The following is a 24908-nucleotide window of genomic DNA, read 5'->3' as shown; positions in this document are numbered from 1 at the left end:
TTATCGCTAACCTGGTCAGTACTATGACAGCTTAGATGTTGACCTTAAGGGCAACGACGCATGCAATCTTGCCCCTAATTTTCTTGCGCCTATGCGCTAAACAAAACTGAGCCGTTGTGACTGCACCATGGCCTCTACATGACGAAATAGGCGTTTACAACTCTCAGCTCGAAAGGCTTCAGTGCGAGAAATGCGCGTAAACGACTGCTATCAATACGAGTAGTTAGCTGTAGAAAATACCGCAACAGTTTCATGTATGCTGTAAACTAACATATCACATATTTTTATGAGGTAAATGTTTATGAGATGCAGTTTACAGAACTGAAGTAACTTTTGTTGGTGCAGAGTTACGAATTTGTAAACTTAGCAGTTTTCGGTAATTTTCGCAAAAAGCTTGAGACCCTGAATCAAAATTATCGTTCCTGCAGTCGGTTAACTACAACTTTCTCTCTCTCAAATGCAACGGATTTCATTAGGTTGGTTGAACTGTTTCGTAATAATATCATTACTGTGTTTGACGTGCATTGTAATAGAGAAATCGAGTTGACCGCAAGGTACAGCTTCCATTTTACTCACAGGGGTCGGCTTCAGCAATTAAAATTCCCTTTCGTCTTACATGCTTGTCTCGGATGGATAAGCTGGTGTTTCTGGCAGCCCGAATAAAGCCTAGATAACGAGCGGTGGGAATGACAAAACTACTTGATCAACAGTTCGCAACTACGAGCTGTCATTGCGCTGAGGTAACTTCTGCGAAAGCAATCGAAATTCTTAACATAACGGGCTCAAGTTTCGCTGTTGGTAAGACTAGTTCTACCGGCAAGGGCAGGGAAAACTAGTAGCCGAAGCGGCAACCTGAATAGACCACGATTTAAAAAAAGAAAAAGAAAAGATTATTATAACGTTGGAACGTATTGCAGAATGGGAGGTCGAAAGAAAAACAGCACCACAAGAAATTACAGAAGAATAAAAGAAAGTTTTCCCGGTGCAGGCGTGCGTGCAATTCCAATTTCAATTAGTGCTATGTCATGTCTCAAAATTGCGAACATGCCAAGCCACGCAGTGGAAGAACCTAAAGTGCGAATCTTATTACTTAAAAGCCCCTTTTCTTGTTCTGCTCTCTCTGTTAGTTCACCCCGTGCGAGGCGAGGCGACTAGCACTGGTAATCGAACCCCGTACCTGCATTCCAGAATACAAACGACTCGACCATGGACGCGCGCGGTAACAGCGGTCACGGGACGCAAATTAAATGCAGGGAGCGCGAGAAAAAAGCACCCAAAAAAACGGGCGATTCATGCGCATATCCCAGCACGACGGCAACCACGAACATTCCCGCGAAACAAGAGCAAAATGCAAATGGCATCGAGAGTTGCGCCATCTTCTGCGCGTAGCTGGAATACTGGGTGGAAAGGAGGACGCGACGCGTTAGCGCCATTAACCCGTGTTAATCACAGTTCTGGGAGAACGGAGCGAGCGGAAAGACCCGTGATGCCGTGACCCCTATTGGGCGCGCGAAGCCACCGTCCTCCCCTCCCTGCTTCCCCTCGACCCCAGCGCCCCCCTTTTGCGCACGAGCGACAGCGTACTGACATGACGTCGACGACGTGCAATACGTGACGCCAGACAACTCGACCCGTCGGCACCCGCTGCGACAATAACACACAAGCACACTCTCACACACCGGAACACATACGCGTAGGAAAGATGTGCGACGAGCTAATGCACTTTGTGAAGCCCAGTCGTCGACCCAATTTCATCACCGTGCCCCCTACTTTCTTTTTTTTTTTTTTTGCTTTTGTTACGGTCTTCTTCTCGGAAAGCAAAGAACCACCGCCCCGACAACGCGTGACCCGGTTTCGGAACCACCGGCCCCAAAAAGTCATCTGCCGCCCAACCTGAGGTTCCAGCTCCGGTTGGCGAGAGAGAAAGCTTTTACGACCTTATACCCTAGCTGTGGGGTGTCACCGTTCATGCCTCCATAATTTGCGGTCTATGTTCTGGACCACAGAGAACGGGCTCGTTCGCGGATTCAGCTCGGGCCGGATTACATATATTTGCATCTCTCGAGCTCACGTCACTTTTCATAAGCTCCCGGCCTACCCGCAGTGTCGGGTCAAAGACCCGGGCACGCGCTCTGCGTCTACGGTGCGGTAGGTGCGTTTAGCAGAAAGGCGTGAACGGTGACAGCATAGCCTATTTCCTTAGCCTACGCCTACGTGAACCTGCTCGTGGCATTATCTGCGTTACCTGGGGAAAAAACGGTTCGACTATGTAGCGAAAGGACCAATCCTCTATGCAGTAGATCCTAAACTAAAGTTCAGATTTTCTATTAAGTTACCGATACACATTCAAGAATAATAATAATATATTAAGATGATTTCTCGACGCCTAATTGGGGAGGTGGGTAAGGGGAATGAATTTGCGGTGAGGCGTCGGTTGCTATAGAAGCTTCGCCTGCGAAGCTTCCATAGTGAGTTAAATTTCTTCTTAAAGTTAGTTCGGGGCCGGACCCAGACCTCGAAGGACGTAACCACCTTAAAGGGTACTTGCCTCGGCATGTTCTTCGCATTCTCACACGAGGTGACTCACACTTGAAATTAGGTCACCTGCACATGCATGTAGCATTCGACTTGCGGATTGATTTCATGGGCGGGGAGAAGGGAAGAGGGGGGGGGGGGTGAGATCACGTCATGGCGTATCCTGCTGTCTCGGCTTCGTTAAATGTACTTGTGCCGCTCGGGAGCGACCTTTAGGAAAACGATAGTCGGGATCGGGGATCGTAGCCATAGGAGGTCTCCTCCGCGGCGTTTCTGGTTTACTACCCGACATGTTTCCACATGTAGGGTAGCAATCCGGAAAAATTAGTTTTAATTTTTTCAAAGGACGCGTGCCATAACTTTCCGTAAAATGTTTGCATTGAAAGTACGTAAGGCGCCGAACGCTATTCTAAAACTGTCTATTCAATGGACAGGTCTTTGTAAGACTGCATCGATGCTGGCATTGTCTTCCAGCTAGTTATGTTGGCTGTTACTATTCTCACAAAGCGGGTCGATTGCCTATCATTGTGGCATTGTGCACCAATACTAGTCGAGAGCAGCACATTTTTCAGCAATAATTTGCGGCCCCAAATTTTAGTTGCTTTACTTTGTCACATTGGGTCGGCCATTCCCGTTTAGAATTTCAATGACTTCATGCCGTGTCAGCGGCTGCTTAATAATGTACTATGGCGGGCGGGAAGGGGCCGCTAAGTCATATCTAAAATAGCACCCTCGATCTAATCAATAAGTTATATGCCGCTCGGCTGGCCTCGTTTCAGAAGAGGTCAACGTACGGCTAGTGCAGGATCACCAGCGCTTCAGCTGGTGACCCTATTAGGGAAAAAAGTAATTCACGCTTCCTATATGTGCACGTGTTAGTGTTATGCATAGTCAATACCAAAATGTCATAGCGAAACCCTATTCTGCATGAAACCGTTCATTAGCGCGCCATTCGAACAACTACGCGTCACGCCAACGTACTTGCTTACTTTTGCGTTTCTAAAGTACCACGAGTAAAAGCAATTACATCAGTATACTTCCTCGAAACTTAAGGGTGTGCGAATAGCGATATTTTGCAAATTAAATCGAATCGAATCAAATTCAAATATTCGTGAAAAAGCACATTTTTCTGCTTACTTTGACACTCTTAATCCTAACGCATTAATATAAATGGTCTGCATATACTTGTACAGGCTGAAATACCGAATACCAAGCTGCGTAGGCTAAGGAAATAAAATTTTTTTTTAAATATGAGGTTTGAGAATTTTTCATAGCAGGCTGCACAGCGTGGTCCACTGTTAAATGGCGCACACACACTAACGTGCTGCTCGCACATTTTTGTGCTCTAGAAGCAAATGCCGGTTGAAGCTATGCATAGCACTGCACATATATGTACAAAGGTACAGCGCCACCAACCTCAAGCCATCCGCTATACATAGCCGGGCGATTGTACACTTGCCAGAAGGAAAAAAAATTCGCACCTGCTTTACATTCACGTGGTCCCTTTACGGCAGACTGCACCGCACATCTCATATATAAATTCATTTTAGTGACTCATTAACTTCGCCGATACACGGCGGAGTTCATGCAATCGCCGTGTATCGTGTAAGTTAATGTTAATCGCCGCGCATGCAGCGACGTGCACTGTCCCATGAACGGATGTACCTGTCCACACAATGTCTGAAGACATCCAGGTGCTTCTTACGAAGTGCCAAAAGAAAAGTACTATAAATCTCAAGCACGCGTGCCTAATGCCCCAGCGCCTGCTCGATAGTCTATTTTGAGCGATAGCGCAAAAATGCGGGCGTGCAGTCCAGCCTACGAACGATCGAACCACGTCGTCATTTGTTGACAGTATACAAATATACGACAGAACGGCGACGTGCCCGAATTACGCTGTACCATGAATCCTCTTTCATTTCTTTTACCATTTTTGCCGAAAGATGCCACAGCGGGCTTTGCGTGTCTCGGCGATATGTAGGCCTGAACACAGCTAAGTTTTGCCGGCAGACTTGATTTGTTTAAGATTGTTCATTTCTTTAGTTGTTTGGATAGACTGACTGTTAATTTTTTTGTCCTTTCTGTCTTAACTTCAAGAAGTACACTGTAAGGTACCCGCACGAGGACACAAAGGCGATGTTCACGGCAAGTACTCGTTGTCTATCAATAATACGGATTTTCCGCGAACATGTACACTTGATGAAGTGACAGAAAGTTTCTGCCTGCCGCAGGGGCTCAACAACACAGAGTAGCTCGCAGGTTGTTTTAGAGATATTTCGGACTGCTCATTATTAATTATTGATAACCGACACTTACTGCTGCAGGTTCTATATAATAATTTTTTATCTAAGTTACAGTTACAACTCTTCTAAAGCTGCTCATTTGGAGCACGTTTCGAGTGAAATGTTCGACGAAAGATAGTCTCGTCGGGAACGGGGATTCTTTTTTTCTTTTTGCATCTGGACATCCTCCTACTATTTTTAATTTCGGTTTATCGAATTCAGTTCTCATTGGGCATTGCTGCGTCACTGAATTGCACGGCATGTTGTGGTAGTTTATATTCTATAACTCTAAGGACTCAAAAAAATATTTTATGAGGTAATTGTAGAACAAACGCTTTATACTACTCCTTTTTTCCCAAAACAGTAAGAAAATGGATGCATTATTTTTTCACATTCTTTTGTAAGCTTATCTAATAATAAACTTAAATTTTCAACTCTGCAATATCATTCACGAAGTATAACGGTGTTTCTTTGTATACTGAGAGTACTTCTAAAGTTCTTCAAAGCTTGTTGGTTCAGCTTCGTGTTATACATTTGCGACTGCACGTTACGGTGGTATACCCACCGCAGTGGCTTAGTGCTGCTAAGCACGAGGTTGGGAGTTCGAATCCCGGATGTGGCGGCCACATTTTGAAGAGGTCGTAATGCAAAAAACCCTCATGCATGTGCAATCGGGAACAAAACTCTGGGGATCAGAGGTACCGCTATGTTTTTTTCTGGCAACCTAGGCATAAAGGTTGAGAGCAAGTGGTACTGCCTACGTGCGCCTGTTTGACTAGCGTCTTGCGTTAAGAAAATACCACATTGCACGGATGTGCTTATAATTTCTTTTATTTTTTGCTGATGTCGTGGTCTCTAGACTTTTGCTCTCGACTGTACTTATGTAATTGTCTGCAGCAGACATGTTTGTTTATTTCTGCATAGCATAACAAAAAGAAACTATAATCTATTCTTGCTACGATACCACCTAAAAATTCAGATGGGTATCCTGTGGGCAGCGGCCAGCGACTAATATTCCAATCAATAATGTATTTAACAGAATTAATCTCTCTAGTAGTTTCGTCCTTAACTTAGCAATTTCCTTTGCCAGAAACATGGACTAATTACGGTTAACAAACAGCATTATTTGCGCTTCTCGTATTCTGGAATACCATACCACTCAGAATTTGACAATCTTCATCTTTACAGGTATTTAGAAAAGAGCTTGTCTCGGGTATTTTAGATGGTCGTGAACTTTTCTAAAGATTCTAAGTGCATTGTTTCTATTATTAGAACTTTAAATTTTTGTTGTAATTGTTATCATTTATTTCATTTCTAATAGGTTTTAAATGATTACTATAAGCTCGTCCTTTATTTAAATTTGTATATTTCATAGTCTGTGCTTTTCTTGTTGCTTTTAAAAACAAATTAAATTATGGGGCTTTAGGTGCCAAAACCACTTTCTCATTATGAGGCACGCCGTAGTGGAGGACTCCGGAAATTTCAACCACCTGGGGTTCTTTAACGCGCACCTAAATCCAAGTACACGGGTGTTTTCGCCTCCATCGAAATGCGGCCGCCGTGGCCGGGATTCAATCCCGCGACCTCGTGCTCAGCAGCGCAACACCATAGCCACTGAGCAACCACAGCGGGTCTTGTTGCTTTTGTTTTCATACCTTTACCCTTATGAATTGCGTTCACGAATACTAGATCCGCCTGCAGTAATGGGCTGTGTGAGCGCTCCTCCTGCATACTCTGATATGCAAGAACATCCATTCGAATATATTAACTGATGCTGATCCGCACTCCCCGTCGCATAACTTTGCCAACCCCGTTATTGCAGGTCGAAATGCGCTTGCGGGTCGAAGTGCCGCAGGGAGCCAGGGGGCCCTGACCGGCTCTGCTGTCGCGACGCTTTGCCAATTCGTGCGTGGTTTTCTACGCGACGCAACCTGCGAGAATGGTAGCGTATGTGCACGTAATTCGGAGATTACTGCAGGCAGCACTGTAGCGGACGAAGATAAGCGCTGTACGCGCAACATTATTCTGGAAGCACGGTTTCGATGCGTAGGACTGAATCTGTACGTTTCTAATATTCTGTCTTTAAGGCGAGAAGACAGTGGCACATGGGCGTGAGTGCAGCTGTAGGGAAATTCCTATCTGATGTAGGACAATTATTTTGCTAACTTCTTAGAACGCTACGTTATTTTACTGTTCCTTCGTTTTGTTCTGTTGTTGTTGTTTATTTATTTATTTATTTTTATTTATCACAGTACCCACAGCGCCAGTTTGGCATTACAGGGGGGGGGGGGGGGGGGGAATACATATATCATTGACAAACAGCAGTTAATATAGAATACATGAAAACAAATATAGATCAGGGCAAATCGCCGTCACAATAAAAAGAAGAAACAAAGAAGCAGAGCATAACCGTACATGTGCGAAGTGAAACAAAGCGGTTCTGTTGACGCAAGCACAAAGTACAGAGAAAGAAATGCAAGTCATACGGCTGAAGCAAAGGCATCATTTGAAGATAGCGATACAACATCGCTGGGCAACCTGTTCCACTCACTGACCGTTTTAGGAAAAAATGACATCTTAAAAAGCTCCGTTCTACATCTATACTCTTTAATTTTAAGTGGGTGATCGCGCCTGCCAGAAGTGTACTCCGGTGTTTTCAAAAGTTTTCCTTAACGGTATTTTTAGTCTCTTATCAGCCTTCCAACACCATTCAAACCTTTGCCAATCCTCCATAGTGGGTTTGAGCCATATTTAGAGGTGGGCCCAAAATGACCGATGACTATGACAACTACAGGTCGCCAGGCCGGCGCAGTTGATAACGCAATGCGCCTACTTTCAGCCAGAATTCGTTTCTGTTGCTATCAGAATACCCTACGAGTTTCTGTTGCAAACTGCGCATACTGGGATCTGTCGGGCCTCGTACCTCGCCCAACGTTGCACGCAATTAACAGGGACGTGCAGGAGAGAAACACGAGTGAATACAGCGCGACGTGGTGGGATGTTGAAAGCAGGGCGGGTGCTGTAGGAACGGGGCCGGCCGGCGCCAGAAACAGCGTTCACCTTAATGAGGGCAGCCCACCGCCATAATGGCTCGAGGCGCGGTTCTCGGGCACGTATTGCCAATCGATGCGTGCGCTTCGTTTCGTCAGGCCTTCATCTCTCGCTGTCCGTATTCTTTTGTTTTCCTGACTTCGAAGCGATTCATCTTACCAGGCGAAGAATTTTTTTAGTACCGATTCTTCCGCGCAATCGTGATATAATTTAGTTGGGACAGAGAACGAAAAATGAGAGATGAAGAGGCGGGAAAACGGTGTAGCTAGCAGTTCGGTTTTTTTTCCCAAGCATCGACGTGACACGCGAGAGGCCTGGGCCATTCAGGCGAGGCGCTTGTTCCGAGAATTTGAGCAGTGCACGTGCGAGTCACGTATGTTGTGTCCTGGGCCCTTTTAAGGATCTTGTCAGCTGTGGGAGGCGGGCCTGAATATCCCGCAAGGACATTCGAACGTTCGAGTTCGCGTCAAAAATGACGCCGTTAGGCTATCAGCGAACCGCGGTGGATATATAGGCAACGTCACATCGATTAAGGTGTATTGGTGGGCTAGTCGTTGAAACGTGGTAAATCCACAGCGGACAAGGACAAACTGAAAATGTCCAAGGTGCACCTTCACAAGCACAGCCAGGTGTACTTTCTACTTTCGTCCTGACATTGTGCGCTGTAGGTTTGACATCATACGGTTCCATGCTATGTATGCTACGGGGAAATATGGCGCCAATGTCTACGTCCGCCGCCATTGCGCCAGTTGAAGTAGCACAGCGATAATGGATTTTACGCAGATTTGCCTACTTCATCCTTCTGGTTGGGAACCACCTTCTGGACTATTGTAGTAAATATTCTGAAGCTCATTCACAATCATAAATTTGGTGTGTAGAAAGAACCAGTCTCATTTAAGATACGAATATTTCCCGCTCGATGGCCCACTTTCATAGCACAAGAAACAAATATAGTTTCTTTATAACAGCAGCTCACGACAATATATACAAGACCTATTTAAATATAGTCAGTACTGCATGCACAAAAGAAAAAATCTCAGTGACCTTCCACTCTGTGAAGAAGGATAACCGGCGAAGCTGTGTATGTGGGCCCCTTAATGGCGAACTGCGCCTCCGCCGTGGGTCGGCCCGGCATTACACTTCGGGATTTTGTGTCTACACAAGGACACGATCCTGGGGGAAGTAGCCCTTAACAGCTTCGCTGCAAAAATGCCCAGGCTTGGCCACACGCATACACAAAAGTCTCGTCACGTATTTAAGCGCGGTAAATCGAGGAATGATATTCATTACTTACGATTGTAAAACAATCAACTGGTCTAAAGAGTTGCTGTCTAGTTAACACGCAACGCAACTGAAACACACATAAATATCGACCGAAGCTTCCTTATGGGGTATTATCGTGATGCGAAGCATTCCTTCTTTGGTCGAGGTATGTTTGCAGTCCAAGAGCGGCAGCAGTTGTGGAGAACGGCGAACGGCCTTCTGTTGCTGCCCTTCTCCTTCTCCGATTGTCCAACCAATGAAAGCGGGCCATCTGCGCCTCTAGCGCCTGAAAGGGGCGGACTTTGTACCGATGACGTGGCCTTCGAGCCTCGAGGCACCAGGACCCACACATTATCGTGTGGTCGCGTGAATCACCCTAAATGAACCCTTGCTACATAGATAATACAAACTGGCTACTTTAAAATTCCTAAATTGCCTCATCACTTCACTCACCCTACAAAACCGATATTCCGTCCTTATTACAAGATTATGAGTTTTATTTCATATTTCATTAATTAACTGCTGTATATATCCTCAAATTTCCAGATATTATACAAATTATAGTAGGTCTAATTTAATATTGTAACATTACATTGCCGGATTTATAAGCGGGAATTTGATTCTTATAGGTGGACCTAATAATTGAAAATGACCTTGCGTCACCTTGTTGAGAGCTTCCTATTTAATGCTTCATAGTAAAACAATAGAACGAGCCGCCATGCGCTTTCATTTGTGCTCACGAATGGGTAGAAAGATCCATGTACCCATGGTGGATTCTACTAATGTTAGGGTAGATTTTTAGGAGTAACATGACTGGAAAAGCTCACGAACGCACCCGTAATACCGCTTAGCACTAAACAGACAAGCCATATGCGTGAACAACATAAGAAAAATGGAATGGTGATGCTGGCACTGAACCCGTAGAACCCGCGCCTTGTACTCAGCAGCGGAGCACCACCGCCTTAGCCATCGGGGCGGGAAGTATCAACAGGTGTTTCACTGCAGCGTAGTTGAAATCGTATACATTCACCACTCTTGTTAAATTTCTTGTTTATGACGTTTTCTACAGGTTACCGAGGACGGCTTCTGTGAAGACGTAAACCTTCAAGCATGAGGACTTATTCATGACACATGTGAGTTTGAATAGCCACTCACTCCTTGTCTACTCCCGTTGCCCGCTACTTGCATATGTGTACTTGTTACAACGGTTATAGCATTGCAATCACGGGATACTTCAGGCTGAAGGACTATGCCGTGACACCTCTGATGTATACGTAAAGAAAAGCGATGGTGGCCACATTTTTCACGCTGGGGCGAACTAATATGCTTAGAACTACTACTGCAGTAATCTATGCGACCTCTTCAAGTGGCGTCCGCAGGACAGCGCTGTTGAAGGTACTGTTTATCCTTTTCTTTCCTTTTTTTCACCTAATGATTTATAACCTGTTATATTTCAACACTTCAGCGTCACAAGATGCTGCCAGGAGCGTTGCTCCCGTCTATACGTACCACCTGGTAAAACTTGTGGTAATACCGATGTCACACGTGTACTTCAGAAAGCGACCGGGGCCGATCCGGATCGGATTTCTTGATCGCGATCAACAATGGTCGCTGCTACACGGTCCAACGATCCGGATCGAGTTATTATCGTCTATTGATCATCTCCGTCTCTGAGAACTGCACAATGCCTTTGTTACAAATGCGGATTTGCAAAATATGGTTAAATTTGGAGAATTTATCAATTTTACAGATTAGTATTGATGCTAAAAAGCTTTTCAAATGCATTTTTTAGCTGCCTTCATTTGTTGTTTTTAGTATATTCAATATACTGCGCTAGAGGACGTAGACTTCAGTTTGCAATCGACATCAAGAAACATGATAGCGATTCATGGATCGCGATCCGACGGTGCCCGTGCAGCAGCACACGGATCCGGATCGACCTTCATCCGGATCGGCTCCGATAGCGATCAGAAGTGTACGTGTGACGCCGGTATAATACGCATACTAGGAGTCAAATGTTTCTAGCATCGCCAGCACGTCACAAGCCCTACTCGTTAGCAAGAAGTTATGATTATGAACCGAGTACGGCCGGTCGGAAAATTCCACCCTGGACTCTTCTTCGGTGACAAAATAAAACACCTTTTAAAATTTGCCCGGTGCTGGAAGGAATCGAACCCGCGCCATATATATTCAGAAAATCTTGTCTCAATATGTTTTCACGTACTCACCACGCTGAGACTATGCGGCGGCGCCTCTCCATGGTGCCGCGTGTTCAGAGGGAAGCGCAAGAGGAGTCCGGCTACAGTACGCGCCTCATACATGACGCGTTTCGGCGGCGGCAATATAGGGTGTAGCTACATTCCGCAATGCTCACAGCATTACTCTCGACCATCGTGGCAGGGGTACTGCCAGATCTCTCTCTTTTTCATGTTTCTTTTTTTGCTTGTGATAGCATTTGTTTTTTAGTTATTATTTGCGTGCTTTCGTGACAGTCGCTTTTCTTTTTAATCTCATTGACATTTAGGTGATATATTTTACATGCTTGCTGCGTTACTATTGCCCCCTGTGAAAATGTGCGAATTTTTTTAGTGTGCTACCATAAAGTTTCTTATAATGACTTTGAGGGAAAAATGGTGCTGCCTTGCTGTTATAAGCATAGAAATGCCGAGTTGTCGTGGCTTCGGACTGCCGTCTTTATCGGAGTGCCAAGAGACCGTGAAGCCGCGTCTGACTAGCAGCGTTCCGTCTGTCACAATGGTTCAATTTTAATTAAAAAGGACACGTGAAATGCAGCTTTTTTCTTTATTATTATTATTATTATTATTATTATTATTATTATTATTATTATTATTATTATTATTATTATTATTATTATTATTATTATTATTATTATTATTATTATTATTATTATTATTATTATTATTATTATTATTATTCCTCTCTACTTGCATGAGTAGGACTGTGTTCATTGTAAATGTGCGCCCACTCCATACGTGGATTGTGTGAAATATCTCGGAATCTATTTCGATAGTAATTTATCGTGGCAACATCACTTATCACTTATATGTTCTAAACTGAGTTCAGTAGCTTGGCTGTTGTTTAATATCAAAAGTACTGCACCCTTGTCTGTAAAAAAGATTGTAGCACATGCACTAGGTTACAGTGTGTTGAGGTACGGCGTTACAGCCTTTGGCTTTTGTTCGGATCGTTGGAGAAGCAGGGTAGACCGGATTATAAAAAAAAAACATTCTTAAAAATGTTGCATACAATTCGCCAATAGTAACATCTGCAAATATCTTCCGTGAACTTGGTCTACCGAACTTCCATTCATTACTTATAGAAACAGTTGCGGTAAACATTTCTGGAATTCCGCCTTCAAACAAAAAAGTACCGCCGCAAGAGAGCTTAGAAAACACGTCCGTTATATAGTTCCTCTTTCAGCCACAAGGTATGGCGCGGCCAGACGCTGTGCTTATGTGCCTGACATGTTTAACAAATTACCAGAAGAAATTTTTAACGCGACATCAAAAAGCACGCTCAAACACTTCCTAAAGCAGCTACAGTAAAATCAACCTCTTGAACATTCTTTTGCATCACAATATTTACCTCTTCAACTTTTGTTATATGTAGATAACCAAATGTTATCTTGTTCTTTTCAATTTTTTTTCATTTGTTTTATTCTTTAATTTTTTTCTTCATGTCTCGTCAATTTATGTCTATTTGTTTGCCTTGTCTATCATATTCATTAGCACGCTCCTACAAGCAAACTGAGGCTTAGACCGGCCTGCTCGTGTTTTTTTGTACATTTTGTGGCAATTATTATTATTATTATTATTATTATTATTATTATTATTATTATTATTATTATTATTATTATTATTATTATTATTATTATTATTATTATTATTATTATTATTATTATTATTATTATTATTCAAAATCACCTTTTATAAGAACTCGTTCTGGTCTGTACAATTATAGGAAACCTGAACAGTACATATTTATTCAAGATTTTTTGAATATATATGGCGCTAGTCTGTAGCAGACTAGAGCGTACTAGCTCAGGTCGACCTCTCTGCCTCTCCTGTCAATAAATTATATTCAATTCAATTGAACAGTACAGTCGGCCACTGAAGTTGGGAGAAAAGCTACAAGATCTGTGCTCGCTATGTGTCAGTTTCAACCACCTGTTTTTCCCGTCCTTCACTTACTCGCATTAATTCTGAGTGAACAATAACGAAATGTGTACTAGCAGCAAACAAAGAAGTTACGTAATGATTGAATTCGAAGAAAGCATTATTCGCGTGGGAGAGAGAGAGAGAGAGAATAACTTTATTGAATTGGGGAAATGGGGATAGGGGATTAGGAGCTTGATGGGTGGTGCCCCAAATCCAGGGCTCCACTGGCTTCTGCCGCTAGCCGAACGTGACCAAGAAGGGCCTTCCGCACCTTCGGGTCTGAGCTGGCGAGTTGTGCCTCCCATTGCTCCAGTGTGTTGGTTAGATCATACCTAACTAAGTAGGCATTTAAATTTGGCGGTCTATTTTGGCATCCCCGTGAGATGTGGTACAAAGACGGTGGTGAGTCGCTACACCACGGACAGGCATGCCATTACATCGTTGGGAAAATTTTGCTTAATCTTAATAAATTACTATATTTTAAGCCAAGCCGCGTTCGACGCCCGGCTCGCGCACCCACATCCCGGCATTCCCATGGGAGCAGAGCACCCGTTAGGAAACTCGCTTATAGACGGTGGCGCCAAGTTTATCTCTCTGGGTAGCAGTATGAGAAACTCAGAGGGTGCTACAACTTTTACTGCCGGAGCTACAACTAGCGGCCGCAAGTTTAATGTTTGTCGCGCTACCTTCTTCGTCTTCGCCCGGGTCCTTGTTTTCGGGGCAGGCTTTATGTTTCGAAACGGGAAACTGTATACCGCCGAGCGGGCCGAGCAATGAACCGCGCCTTGTCCGCAGAAGCCGTCCGAGGCCGCGCCACAGGGACCGCATGGCGGTGTCGGTCCTGCTGGGCGCACCGGGAGCCCGGTGGAGCCCGTCAGCCTGCCCATCAGGGACGACTACGAACGCCGGCTGCGGCTAGCCATGGAGCGACGTCGCGAGTACAACGACTTCCTCACGAGGGTAAGGCATGCACCTGTGTCTCGGGACCTTGTGTTGCGCGGCTCGTAGAGTAAAAGAAAGAATGTTTTTTCACTCCGCAGAAATATATTCTTGTGAGAAAACTGGATTTTGTGGTAAAAGAATGACGATTGCCAACTATGAGAAGACAGTGCTGAACGAAAAACTCAGCGCCCTTCCACTCTCTGAAGAGGGATGACCAGCGTTGTTGGCCCCTTAATGGCGAACTGTACCTCCCTCGCGAGTCGGGCCGGCATTGCACTGTCTTCGGGATCGGCCCACGTATGGCGAGTGCTTAACGCCTGCTTCACCTCCGCCGCGGGTCGGCCCGGCATTACACTGTCTTCCGTATCAGCCCACGTACGAAAATATGTTGGTCTCTGTCCATGGAGATGAGATCCGCAAGAACCCAGCCATAAACAGCTTCGCTGTAATGACAGATTCTCGCAGTAACTACAGGAGCTTTGAGATGCCACATACAATGAACATTTGAGTATTTGCTACTACCACCAAGATCTGCACCAGCGGCGGCTCCAGGCGGGCTCACGCCCGACACCTTCAACGCCCACCGCTGCGGCCCTCCTACTCGTCGCGGCTTAGCACCCCCCCATTTCGTGCTTTTCTGCCGGCGACGGCCGGGGATAGGCGCGACGCTAGAGCGCCATCCATTTCCGGGGCTGGTTGCTTCCCAACATGCCACAGTCGTTCACTGTGTTGCCCGTAGAATTACTTAGAAATGTTTTGATATCAAGTGAAGATATTTTAATCCGTGCTTAATTACAGATTAGTTCGTGAATAGCTGGCAATCGAAGATATCGAAGTAAAATCTATCAGGGAGACTTGCCGACACTTCCTAACGCGTCCACGAAGAGGGAGCAACATAATAATACCTGCATGCTCATGCTTCTCGTGAGAATCATTTTCTTTTTAGGAATGGTGTTTTTTTTTCTTTTCAAGGTTATAGCTATTCTAAGGTAGTTGTAATATGTGTTAACCATATAAAATATATTCAGTTGCTATCGAATGATCTTACCTTTGTTTTCGATGACAAAGTTTTCATCTATCTTGCAAATGTTATTACAATACTATTTGCGTTTCTCGCGGAAACAAACACGTGCACGAAGAGTGATTGGTCCGTAAAACACCCTCCTTGATGTGTTCTATTCTTCAAGAAAGAGGCCGAGGAGGAAGCTAAACGGCTCAGGAGACGCAAACACTGCAGGCGAGCGACGTCGCAGCTGGAACACCTCAGGCCAACGGCTGCACAAAACGAGTCCACGCAGACACTGCCTACGGAACAGAGTGACCACCGCGCCAGCGCTGTTTCCAGAGGACAGTCGAGAGCAGACGACATGGTCAACGCCGACGCTCACAACGCGGCATCTATTCTACCAGCCATCGACGGGCAGTCGTCGGCCGCAGGCGCCAAAAACGACAAAGAGGGACGACGTTCACGGTTGGTCACAAATACAGAAATGTTGTTCACATTGTTGCTTCGAAAGTTTCTTTGGAACGTCGTGGTGGTGTTCTGACTGTTGCGTAATAACGCCGTTTTGAGTGCCTTAACCGTTCTTCTGCTCTTCTTTGTAAAAAACTATATGCAAATGTACGTCCTGCTCAAGAGCCAAGAAGTGGCCGGTGCCGTATTTGTGCGCCAACATCGCCTATCAGGTCAATAAAGGACGCTCAATACATGAGAGGTCTTTGTGCAAAGTTTCAGGCTCTCTCCACATGTAATCAGTTCTCCTCCAACGGGTATATATATATATATATATATATATATATATATATATATATATATATATATTATTTATTTATTTATTTCGAAAATGACATACAAATACGAGCCTGCCCAAGCCAACAACGGGCTTGTGGGGCAGCGCTCGGCAGAATGGAGCAAGCCAGGGAGCGGCACAGTAAATCAATTATGTACAAGACTCAAAATAAAACTAAAGAAAGAAAGAAAGAAAGTAAGAAAGAAAGAAAGAAAGAAAGAAAGAAAGAAAGAAAGAAAGGAAAGAAAGAAAGAAAGGAAAGAAACGAAATTACACATACAAATCAAGCCATGCAATATAGCCATGCATCTCCAAAAACAAGGGTATTCTCCAGCGTAATCCATCTCTATTTAGCAGACCTGGGGTCAACACAAGCTTTGCAGAGGACGTACTATATAAGTGGCCCGACTAGAGACTTGCTCGCCCGCGCAAACACTTGTTTCAAATGTTGTTGTTTTTTTTTTTTTTGAAGATCGGACACTCTATAGCTTTGTTTACATGAACTTGACGGGAGCGCGTCAAATCAGAAGTCGACTTAATCCATCCCAACCTGACCGCGTTAACATGCATCTTACCAAGTGGGTTAGGAGAGTCAAGCCACCCTTTGCAGGCGCTTTGACAGAACTCCTTGACTCTCGGTCGACACGACCCGCTAGCCTGTACTCAGCGACCGGTTTTCGGCCCGACAAGCCGACTCGACGTGACGTTATCGCGTGAAGCGTTGAGGAGGCTAGCCTTGAAGCCAGAGCAACTGAGGTCTTGGGTCTCTTCGATTGGTCATCCCGGAATGCGCAGAACTGCCCAAAGCCAAAGTTGGTGTACGCAGCACCTCTGGCCAGTTCCGGACAGATCGGAGAGACCACGTATATAATTCCCAGAGAAGTTCCTCACACACCCCTGTGTTTCATAAAGCCGGTACGCTGACTGTTAGCGACTATACGAAATCTCTCGCAGCTGTACGTATACAATGAAACACTTTTATCTGTCAGATCACATATTGCAGATAGAAAAAGCTTAGGTAACCTCATGGACTCGTGTGCAGAGCGTAGTATTTGTTGGTGCTCTTTGACTGTATCCCGTGTTTTTCAGTGCTTTTTGCAATGTAATTTTGTTTGTCATGGGTGCCGAGGAGCAGCCGGTGCCACTTATAGGCTCCTAACTGTCCTGCTAATGATCTTAATAAAAACATGGCCTTAATTGATGACGACGCCTCAGTAATGTGCTGCTTAGCGACAATTTCCTGCCCCCTTGTTGCTTGCCCAGAGTCATCTACGCAACTCACTAAACCAACGCCTATCGCTGTCCGCAATGATAGTCGGTGTCAGCTGACTCATGCAGCTAAATCTGGCCATCGGTCGCATGGTAGAGCTTAAATTGCTCTCGAATCGTTTCCAAAGTGTTACAATGTGAACAAATTCGCGAACTTGGGTCCTGAAACTGGAAAGTGAGTGAGTGAGTGAGTGAGTGAGTGAGTGAGTGAGTGAGTGAGTGAGTGAGTGAGTGAGTGAGTGAGTGAGTGAGTGAGTGAGTGAGTGAGTGAGTGAGTGAGTGAGTGAGTGAGTGAGTGAGTGAGTGAGTGAGTGAGTGAGTGAGTGAGTGAGTGAGTGAGTGAGTGAGTGAGTGAGTGAGTGAGTGAGTGAGTGAGTGAGTGAGTGAGTAAACGAGCCAGTGAGTGAGCGAATGAACAAGTAAGTGAGCCATGGTGAGCCATCAGTGTGAAAAACAGGGTTTGCTTTGAGCATAAAAAAAACAGAGAAGAAACAAAATGCAGGCATGCTAATCACACAGTCAAACAATCACACAAACTTGCGCTGTGGAAGTGATGGGTGCATTGCTTTGTATCACGTGACGTGCAAGCCATCAGCAAAATAGCGCGTTGTAAATAAGTAAGAAATCACTTTATCAGTAATTCTGGACCACGAAGCAACTAGAAAATAAAGCTGACGATGATTGAATGACATACACTTTGGTCACGACAGACTCTTGCAAGTGATCGATTGCCCTTCATTCACTCTTGGCTGAACAAATACTTTCTGCAAGACATCACTTATCCGAACGCATTGAAAGAAAACCTACCTATGGGAAGCATTGCACACAGTTTACCGAAGCTAACGTTGACCTTTATTGTTTCTGCTCTTTGGTCATGGCAGACGCTAGCAAAAGATTGATGGACCTTATTCATTCTTCGGTGCCCAAAATTTTTCTTCAGAACGTTACATATCCGAGGCCACTGAAGAAACGCAGTAACACAGCGCGAGGTTAAGCGAAGCCAACGCCAGCCCCGTTCACGCAGGTTGTGCAACGGCACGAAAAACGGCGAGCTGGCTGTGGTGGCCACGCTGAAAGAAGAAACCGCCAAGCTCAAGGAGGAAAGGGAAGAGTTCGCCAAACTAGTAAGCTTGGGCTCATACTCCGTTGCGCATGCGTATTTGCTTTCTTGCTTTTCTGGAAGCACGTCAGGCACGTGCTCGCATGCTCGAAGGCTGTTGTTCTTCAAAATACCGAGCGGCATCTGTTACCGAGACGTACACTTGGGAAGAAAACTTTTTCCGGAACACACCATTCCAAGAATAGAAAAATAAGTTTTCTAATAAAATTAAATTATGGCGTATTACGTGAAAAAGAAACACGATCTGATTATGAAGCACGCCGTAGCAGAGAACTCGTAACGTTTGGAACATCTGGGGTTCTTTAACGTGCAAAATACACGGGTGTTTTCGCATTTCGCCCCCTTATAAATGTGGCCTCCGTGGCCGGGATGCAATTCCGCGACCTCGTCCTTAGCAGCCAAACACCATAGTCACTAAACAATCACGGCAGGTAAAAATAAGTTTTCTAACGGTGCAAACGTACCACTTTCAATTTAGAAGTGCAGCCTAAGCATCAGTGCGCAAACACCGTACTTCAACCGTCAGTCCACCGGCTGCAGGCCCAGGACGCGAAATAATATATATTTCATCGTGCAAGCCATGGTCCAAAATCTTTTGCCCTCAACTTCTGAACATTCCTACAGAGTAAGCTGTTGATATCATTCTCGATTTGATTTCATACACACGTCTATTACGTCTTGTTCGGCACTGACCTTTAAAGCATGGTTTGTCCATGACAGATCGAAAAACGTCGCCGTCTGATGGAAGACTGTAGAAAACAAGTTATTTGCGTATTCTCTCGCTACGAAGATTAGCCGCTAGGCCCAAACGAAATCACGCCCATAGAAAGCACTTCCATTTCTTGGCAATAGGTGCATGCTACATTGTCCACTTATTGTTTTATAAAGCAGGCAGTAAGCTGCCATCGACACTCGCCTACTATTCAAAATGCGTTGAGCGTTCCTTCGCGCTTTATAAGTTCCAGACATTTGATGTGAGCTTATATACGCCTGTAAAATGCGTCGCGGGGACATTTTCGCTGAGCAGTGTCCCAAGATTTTTGCTGAATTCACTCCACTCTTGTGCTTCATTTTTATACGTTTAACCGTTTCTGTCGTAAAAAAAAGACACAAAACCTTACCTATTCTTCACATTTGCACATTTATTTGCGTTCACGCCCTTGTCGTATATATAGAGAGGCATGTAACTAACGATGTCCAGATTACAGCTAAATAATAATTGAAGATTTATGCAACTGCAATTGTTCACACCAGTAGGATGTGTTCGGTTCTTTCTATTGGAAGCAGCACCCATGTTCACACGTTTGAGTTCTCGCGTTCGATCCCTTTTCTTGTTTTGCAGGTGAGTAGTTTGAAGGTGAGTCACCTGGCACGACGCACTCGGACTCCTTTGCGCACGGTCCACCACACCTGGAGATAGTCGGCACTGCACCTCATCACTACGTCACGTCACTACACCATCACTGTATCATTTGGAAAATCCTTGCACCCCACTAACTCACTTGTATTCTAGCAATCACCTTCGTCGTTATTTTCAAGCAGTATGTTTTCGAATGTCGCATTTCCTTCCGACAACTTAAGGAAATTGAGCTGACAGCACAGTATGCGGAACACCTATTGCTCCTATTGCGCAGTTTTGATTGTAAGGAAAGGAAGCGAAGCCTGCGAAAAAACAATATAATTGAGACTCTACGATTTGCCAGCGTTTCGAGATAAGCCTACAATTTGTCGACACGATTTCGTGTATCAAGTGCGCATGCTCAAAGCAGTGGTGCAGCACAAGCCATCTTTGTTGTTTTGTTCGTTTACCATTAGTTTAACTACGATGAGTCAGACTTCCCGTGCACCTATGAAATTTCGTTCTCCAGATACAAAAAAAAAACGAACGTTAATCTCATTCGCACAGTTGTAGGGATTACTGAAATTCTCGTGCTTGAAATCACTTGGTGAGGTTTTAAAGCTGTGCACGTTGCAAGCGCGCAAAGGAAGTCGTATGCTTGTCTCCTGCCTCAGGAAGTGATGTCCGAAGTCCAGAAACCTGCCACCAGAGCAGCGTTGACTGCCTGCATATCAAGGTACGGCGTAAATTCGTACATCCTTACGTGCAGGCCCCTGGCGACTGCGCTGCTGACAGGTACGAATGAACAGAAACGATGCAAAAGCGACGCAGACGAAACAATTCTGTAGCGTCCCTGTTCATCATGTATATGTCAACAGTTCAGTCACCAGTAAATAACGATATACAACCAAATTAAATGCTAGCCTCCTTTCGTACAGCCGTAGCCTGCTTTCAATGTGCATGCGAGTAATCCGTAATTATGACAATACAGGAATGCTCATCGTATCTCGAGCATGCAACTTTTGTCAAATGTATCGATTCTATATTGCTTGTGACAAGGCCTATTGCGTACACGTTGCCAAGATTGTGTAGCACCCCCGCCGCTCCAAAGCTCAGGCAATCCTGAAGTAATATGTTATTCTCTGATGATTTGGAGGATGTAAAATTCAAAGAGGCTCCAGTGTGCTACCCCTAGAAAGGTTTGATTACACGGCGCCTTGACTTGGAAACTCTCTGAAAGATAATGTCAATGCTTACTGCTGCAAGCTCTGGTACCTTGCAGACGGTTTACATTTGCGCAGCCTTAACAGATTAGCCATCTTACAGAATGCCAACTTCTCCACAGCGCCAACAGATAACATTGCATGCAGACAACCAAAAGTAATAAATCCCAATCATGCCAAGGCTGTTCTTTGTTTCCTCTTCTTTAGGAGCAGAGGACAATCACCTGGTCACGCTGACACTGACGCTGGAAATCACGGTATGAAAAAGTGATTACTAAGCACAGCAGCGTAATGCTTTCCTTTTCAATGAACTTCCCGAATTTTGGCGTTACTTCAGCTCATGCCTACATGTCGGTGGTCTTGAAGACAAACCTTACCAACGACAAACATGGCCAGAGCAGTTGTCTGCCCCTAGTTAACAGGTAGTCAAAGCATTGCGACTGCCGATTTACTTCGATAGGAAAAAAAATCTGCGGATGATGCGTATACCCTATTTTTGCATGCTTGTTCATATTACAGCATTACAAAATTGTTCAAGATGCTTAAATTACTGCATCAGGATACAAAGGCGAGCTTTTTGGTGACCGGTTCATTACGAACAAAGAAGGCCGTCCACAGTCTTTAAGAGGTATACACCGTGCCCTGCAAGGCTTTCAACACCCTTCCTCAATTTCATTTATGAGTTCCCATTTTCTTCAGCCTGTAAAATAAAATTAGACGCTGGAAAATGCCTAATGTACGTGAACTCGTGACTGCTGCTGGTTACGATTAAACAAGCAGTGGTAAACGCTTTATAGAAACGTTGAACACGATGAAACGTGTCCGTGCATGACGGCGTTGCATATAACCTTGCTTCTTCTTTTTTTATCTCTTTCCCTCCCGTACATATCTGCAGTGGGCGCTCAGTGGGAAAGAAGTCAGAGTTTGGACAGGGGGTAAGATCAATTATCATGCATGTCCTCTTGAAACAGTGTTAACAAGACAAAGATGCGTTAATTAGGTTTCTGATGAAATTCATTGTTCGGCATTTTTTGTTCACAGCCATGAGAGCTTCTAGCGATTACGCGTGAACCTTCCCCCGAATTATTTTCAGATAGTAGACGCTCAGTTCTGATTTTTATTTATTTATTTTATTTATACATACTGCAGCCCGTTAGGGCTATGGCAGGAGTGGGTGTACATGCAAGGAAAACTGATTATGATATGCAGAAACAAGAACATAGAAATATAAGAATGTGAAGGAAATATACATCAGCAATAGCATTTAAAAATTGAGAAATGGGTAACAAACGAACTTCGGCAGGTAAAAAATTCCACTGTTCAATCATGCGGGGGGAAAAACTGTATTTGAAAGTGTTAGTGCGTGGATGGAGTAGTCTGATATTAGAGGCATGATAAGCTCTAGTTGAAGTCGGGCAAGCAGGCATTAAAAGGGAGGGATCTGATCGGTGACAAAGAGAGTTCTTATAAGAATAGAAAATCTTCAGAGATTCTATGTGCCGTCGTCTAGAAAGAAACTGGACGTTTAATTCCGTAAGAGCAGCTGACGGTGAAAAGCCTCGGTCGAAGCGACGGTAAACAAAACGAATAGCCTTCCTCTGGACTGACTTAATACAATTAACTTCACATTGTTTATATGGGTTCCATACGGAGGAAGCATATTCTAAAATTGGGCGAATCAGTGTGTTGTATGCTACTAATTTAGTGTCCCTCGGAGCAGGAGACAACGTCCGGCGGATGTAACCAAGTTTTTTTAATGCTTTACTACAAATGTAATATATATGTTTAAACCAAGACAAGGTGGGTGTAAAAATGAAGCCTAAATATTTGTATTGAAAAACTCGTGTTAGTGGTACACCGTTGCATATATAATCATAACATACGGGCATGTGTCTGATAGTAAAAGATATTATAACAGTTTTATCAAAATTTATGCTCATTTTCCAAGTAGCACACCGGTCACAAAATGAAACAAAGGAATCTTTAAGGCGCTGATGATCAGCGAGTGAGTCAACTGGGCTGTACATAACACAATCATCTGCATAGAGGCGTATTTTTGAAGTAACATGGTCTGGAAGGTCGTTAATAAACAATAAGAATAGTAGAGGGCCAAGTACGGATCCCTGTGGGACTCCTGAGGTGACGTCGACTACAGACGAATCCGCAGAATCATAGCATACGAATTGGGAACGCAAAGAAAGGAACCTAGAAATCCAAGACACTAACTGAGGGTTATTTAGAATATTATGGAGTTTCAAAAGAATTTAGAATGTAGTACTGTGTCAAAAGCTTTGCTAAAGTCAATGAAAATGGTGTCAGTCTGATTACCTAAGTCGATGTAATGGGAAAGGTCATGAGTGAAGTCCGTAAGTTGTGTTACAGTAATAGAACCGCGCCTGAAGCCGTGCTGAAAGCTGTTCAATATGTTATTATTTTCAAGGAACAGTATTATATGCTTATAGAATATGTGTTCTAGTATTTTACATGAGGTTGCATTTAAAGAAATAGGCCTATAGTTGGATAAAAGCTGCCTGTCACCAGATTTATATAAAGGTAGTACTTTAGCTCTTTTCCAGGAAGAAGGCACAACGCCACTATTAAGGGACTTCTGACATATAATGGACAGATATTTAGATGTCCATAGCGAGAATCGTACTAAAAAGGAATTCGGAATTTCATCAGGGCCGGCTGGTTTTTTATTATCTATGTTTAGTACGAGATTCAAAACACCTTCTAGGCTAATGTTGATATCATCAATTGCATATGAATCGTTAGTTGCAAATGTTGAACGATTGGAATCATCCGAGGCGAATACTGACTGAAAGTATGTATTAAACGCTTCTGAAATCTCTAATGGATCGTTAACAACACTGTTGTTGATTTTAAAAGATGTGGAAGAAGAAGAACCAGGAGATATGAAAGACCAGAATTTACGGGGGTTAGACTTGAGCAGTTTCGGCAACTGAACATGATAGAAGAAATTTTTGGCCGAGGTGGCTTTTTCTGGAGTTCATTTTTCACCTGAGCGTACAAAACGCATGCCTCAGGTTTATTCCAGCGTTTAGTGCGAAGTCTACCAGCACGTCGCGATAATTGCAGCAGTTCTCGGTTCATCCAGGGAAGGTTATTGCTTTTTTCTTAGTTTTCAAAGGAACGAATCGATATATACATGATTTTACTATGCTTTCAAAACACGCCACGAGCGCATCAACGTCACTAGATAGTCCAAGTGCCAAAAATGCGTCGAAATTATTGGATAGTTCATCTGTGATACGGACGTCATCAGCTCTGGAAAAGTCTCGAAACGTGGACTGCGTAAAACTTTGGTTATGGATTCGCCGGTTTACAGATAGAAAAACAACGTTGTAATCCGAGATACCATCAATTATTTCGTACTTGTAACCCGTCTTGGCAAAATCAGTGCTGAGAAAAATCAAATCCAGTACTACGTCACCACGGGTGGGACTGTGAACGACCTGCTTTAAGCCAAGAGAAAGCGATAATTCAACAAATTTCCTGTTTAATGCATTACCATGATCAAAAAATGAGAGAGACGTCCAGTCGATTCCGGGAGCATTAAAATTACCCAGTAAGACGAAATTCGTTGCTAGGCAAAGTTGAAATTAGTTTCTCATGCCTGCAATGGAAGAATCAAAACAGTATCTACGTGATTACGAGTCGGTTTTTCTTATGGGCGTTAACTTCTCTAACCAAAGTAGATTAATGTCCAGTGTCCTGGTACTGGACACTGACGGACCGTAAGACCACCAGCAGGTTATATACATGCGCATATTCCTTTAAGAAATATATATGAAAGGGGATATCGAGTGCAGATTGGTTTGTAAATTACACTCCTTAACTATAAAGAAAAAAGTCGGTTCTGTAATTAGTGGGTGCTTGGGTATCGAGAAAGTAT

General features: G+C 44.1%; 1 protein-coding gene across 3 annotated transcripts in view; it reads left to right on the top strand.

Annotated features, from left to right (window-relative positions):
• The window catches only part of LOC142557667 (uncharacterized), a 51388-nt gene that overhangs the window by 4663 nt on the left and 21817 nt on the right, over positions 1-24908 (top strand). For all 3 annotated transcript variants that reach the window (XM_075669678.1, XM_075669677.1, XM_075669676.1), the window contains exons 2-8: positions 10201-10264; positions 14105-14269; positions 15439-15722; positions 18335-18434; positions 20444-20505; positions 21200-21249; positions 21888-21927. In XM_075669678.1, the coding sequence (XP_075525793.1) occupies positions 10256-10264; positions 14105-14269; positions 15439-15722; positions 18335-18434; positions 20444-20505; positions 21200-21249; positions 21888-21927 (710 nt within the window). In that variant the 5' untranslated portion in view covers positions 10201-10255. The remainder of the gene's footprint in view (positions 1-10200; positions 10265-14104; positions 14270-15438; positions 15723-18334; positions 18435-20443; positions 20506-21199; positions 21250-21887; positions 21928-24908) is intronic.

This window comes from Dermacentor variabilis, chromosome 9, assembly GCF_050947875.1.
Source record: "Dermacentor variabilis isolate Ectoservices chromosome 9, ASM5094787v1, whole genome shotgun sequence".
NCBI lineage: Eukaryota > Metazoa > Arthropoda > Arachnida > Ixodida > Ixodidae > Dermacentor > Dermacentor variabilis.
Note: the sequence above shows the minus strand (reverse complement) of the source record. Positions and strands in the feature narration are given on the sequence as shown.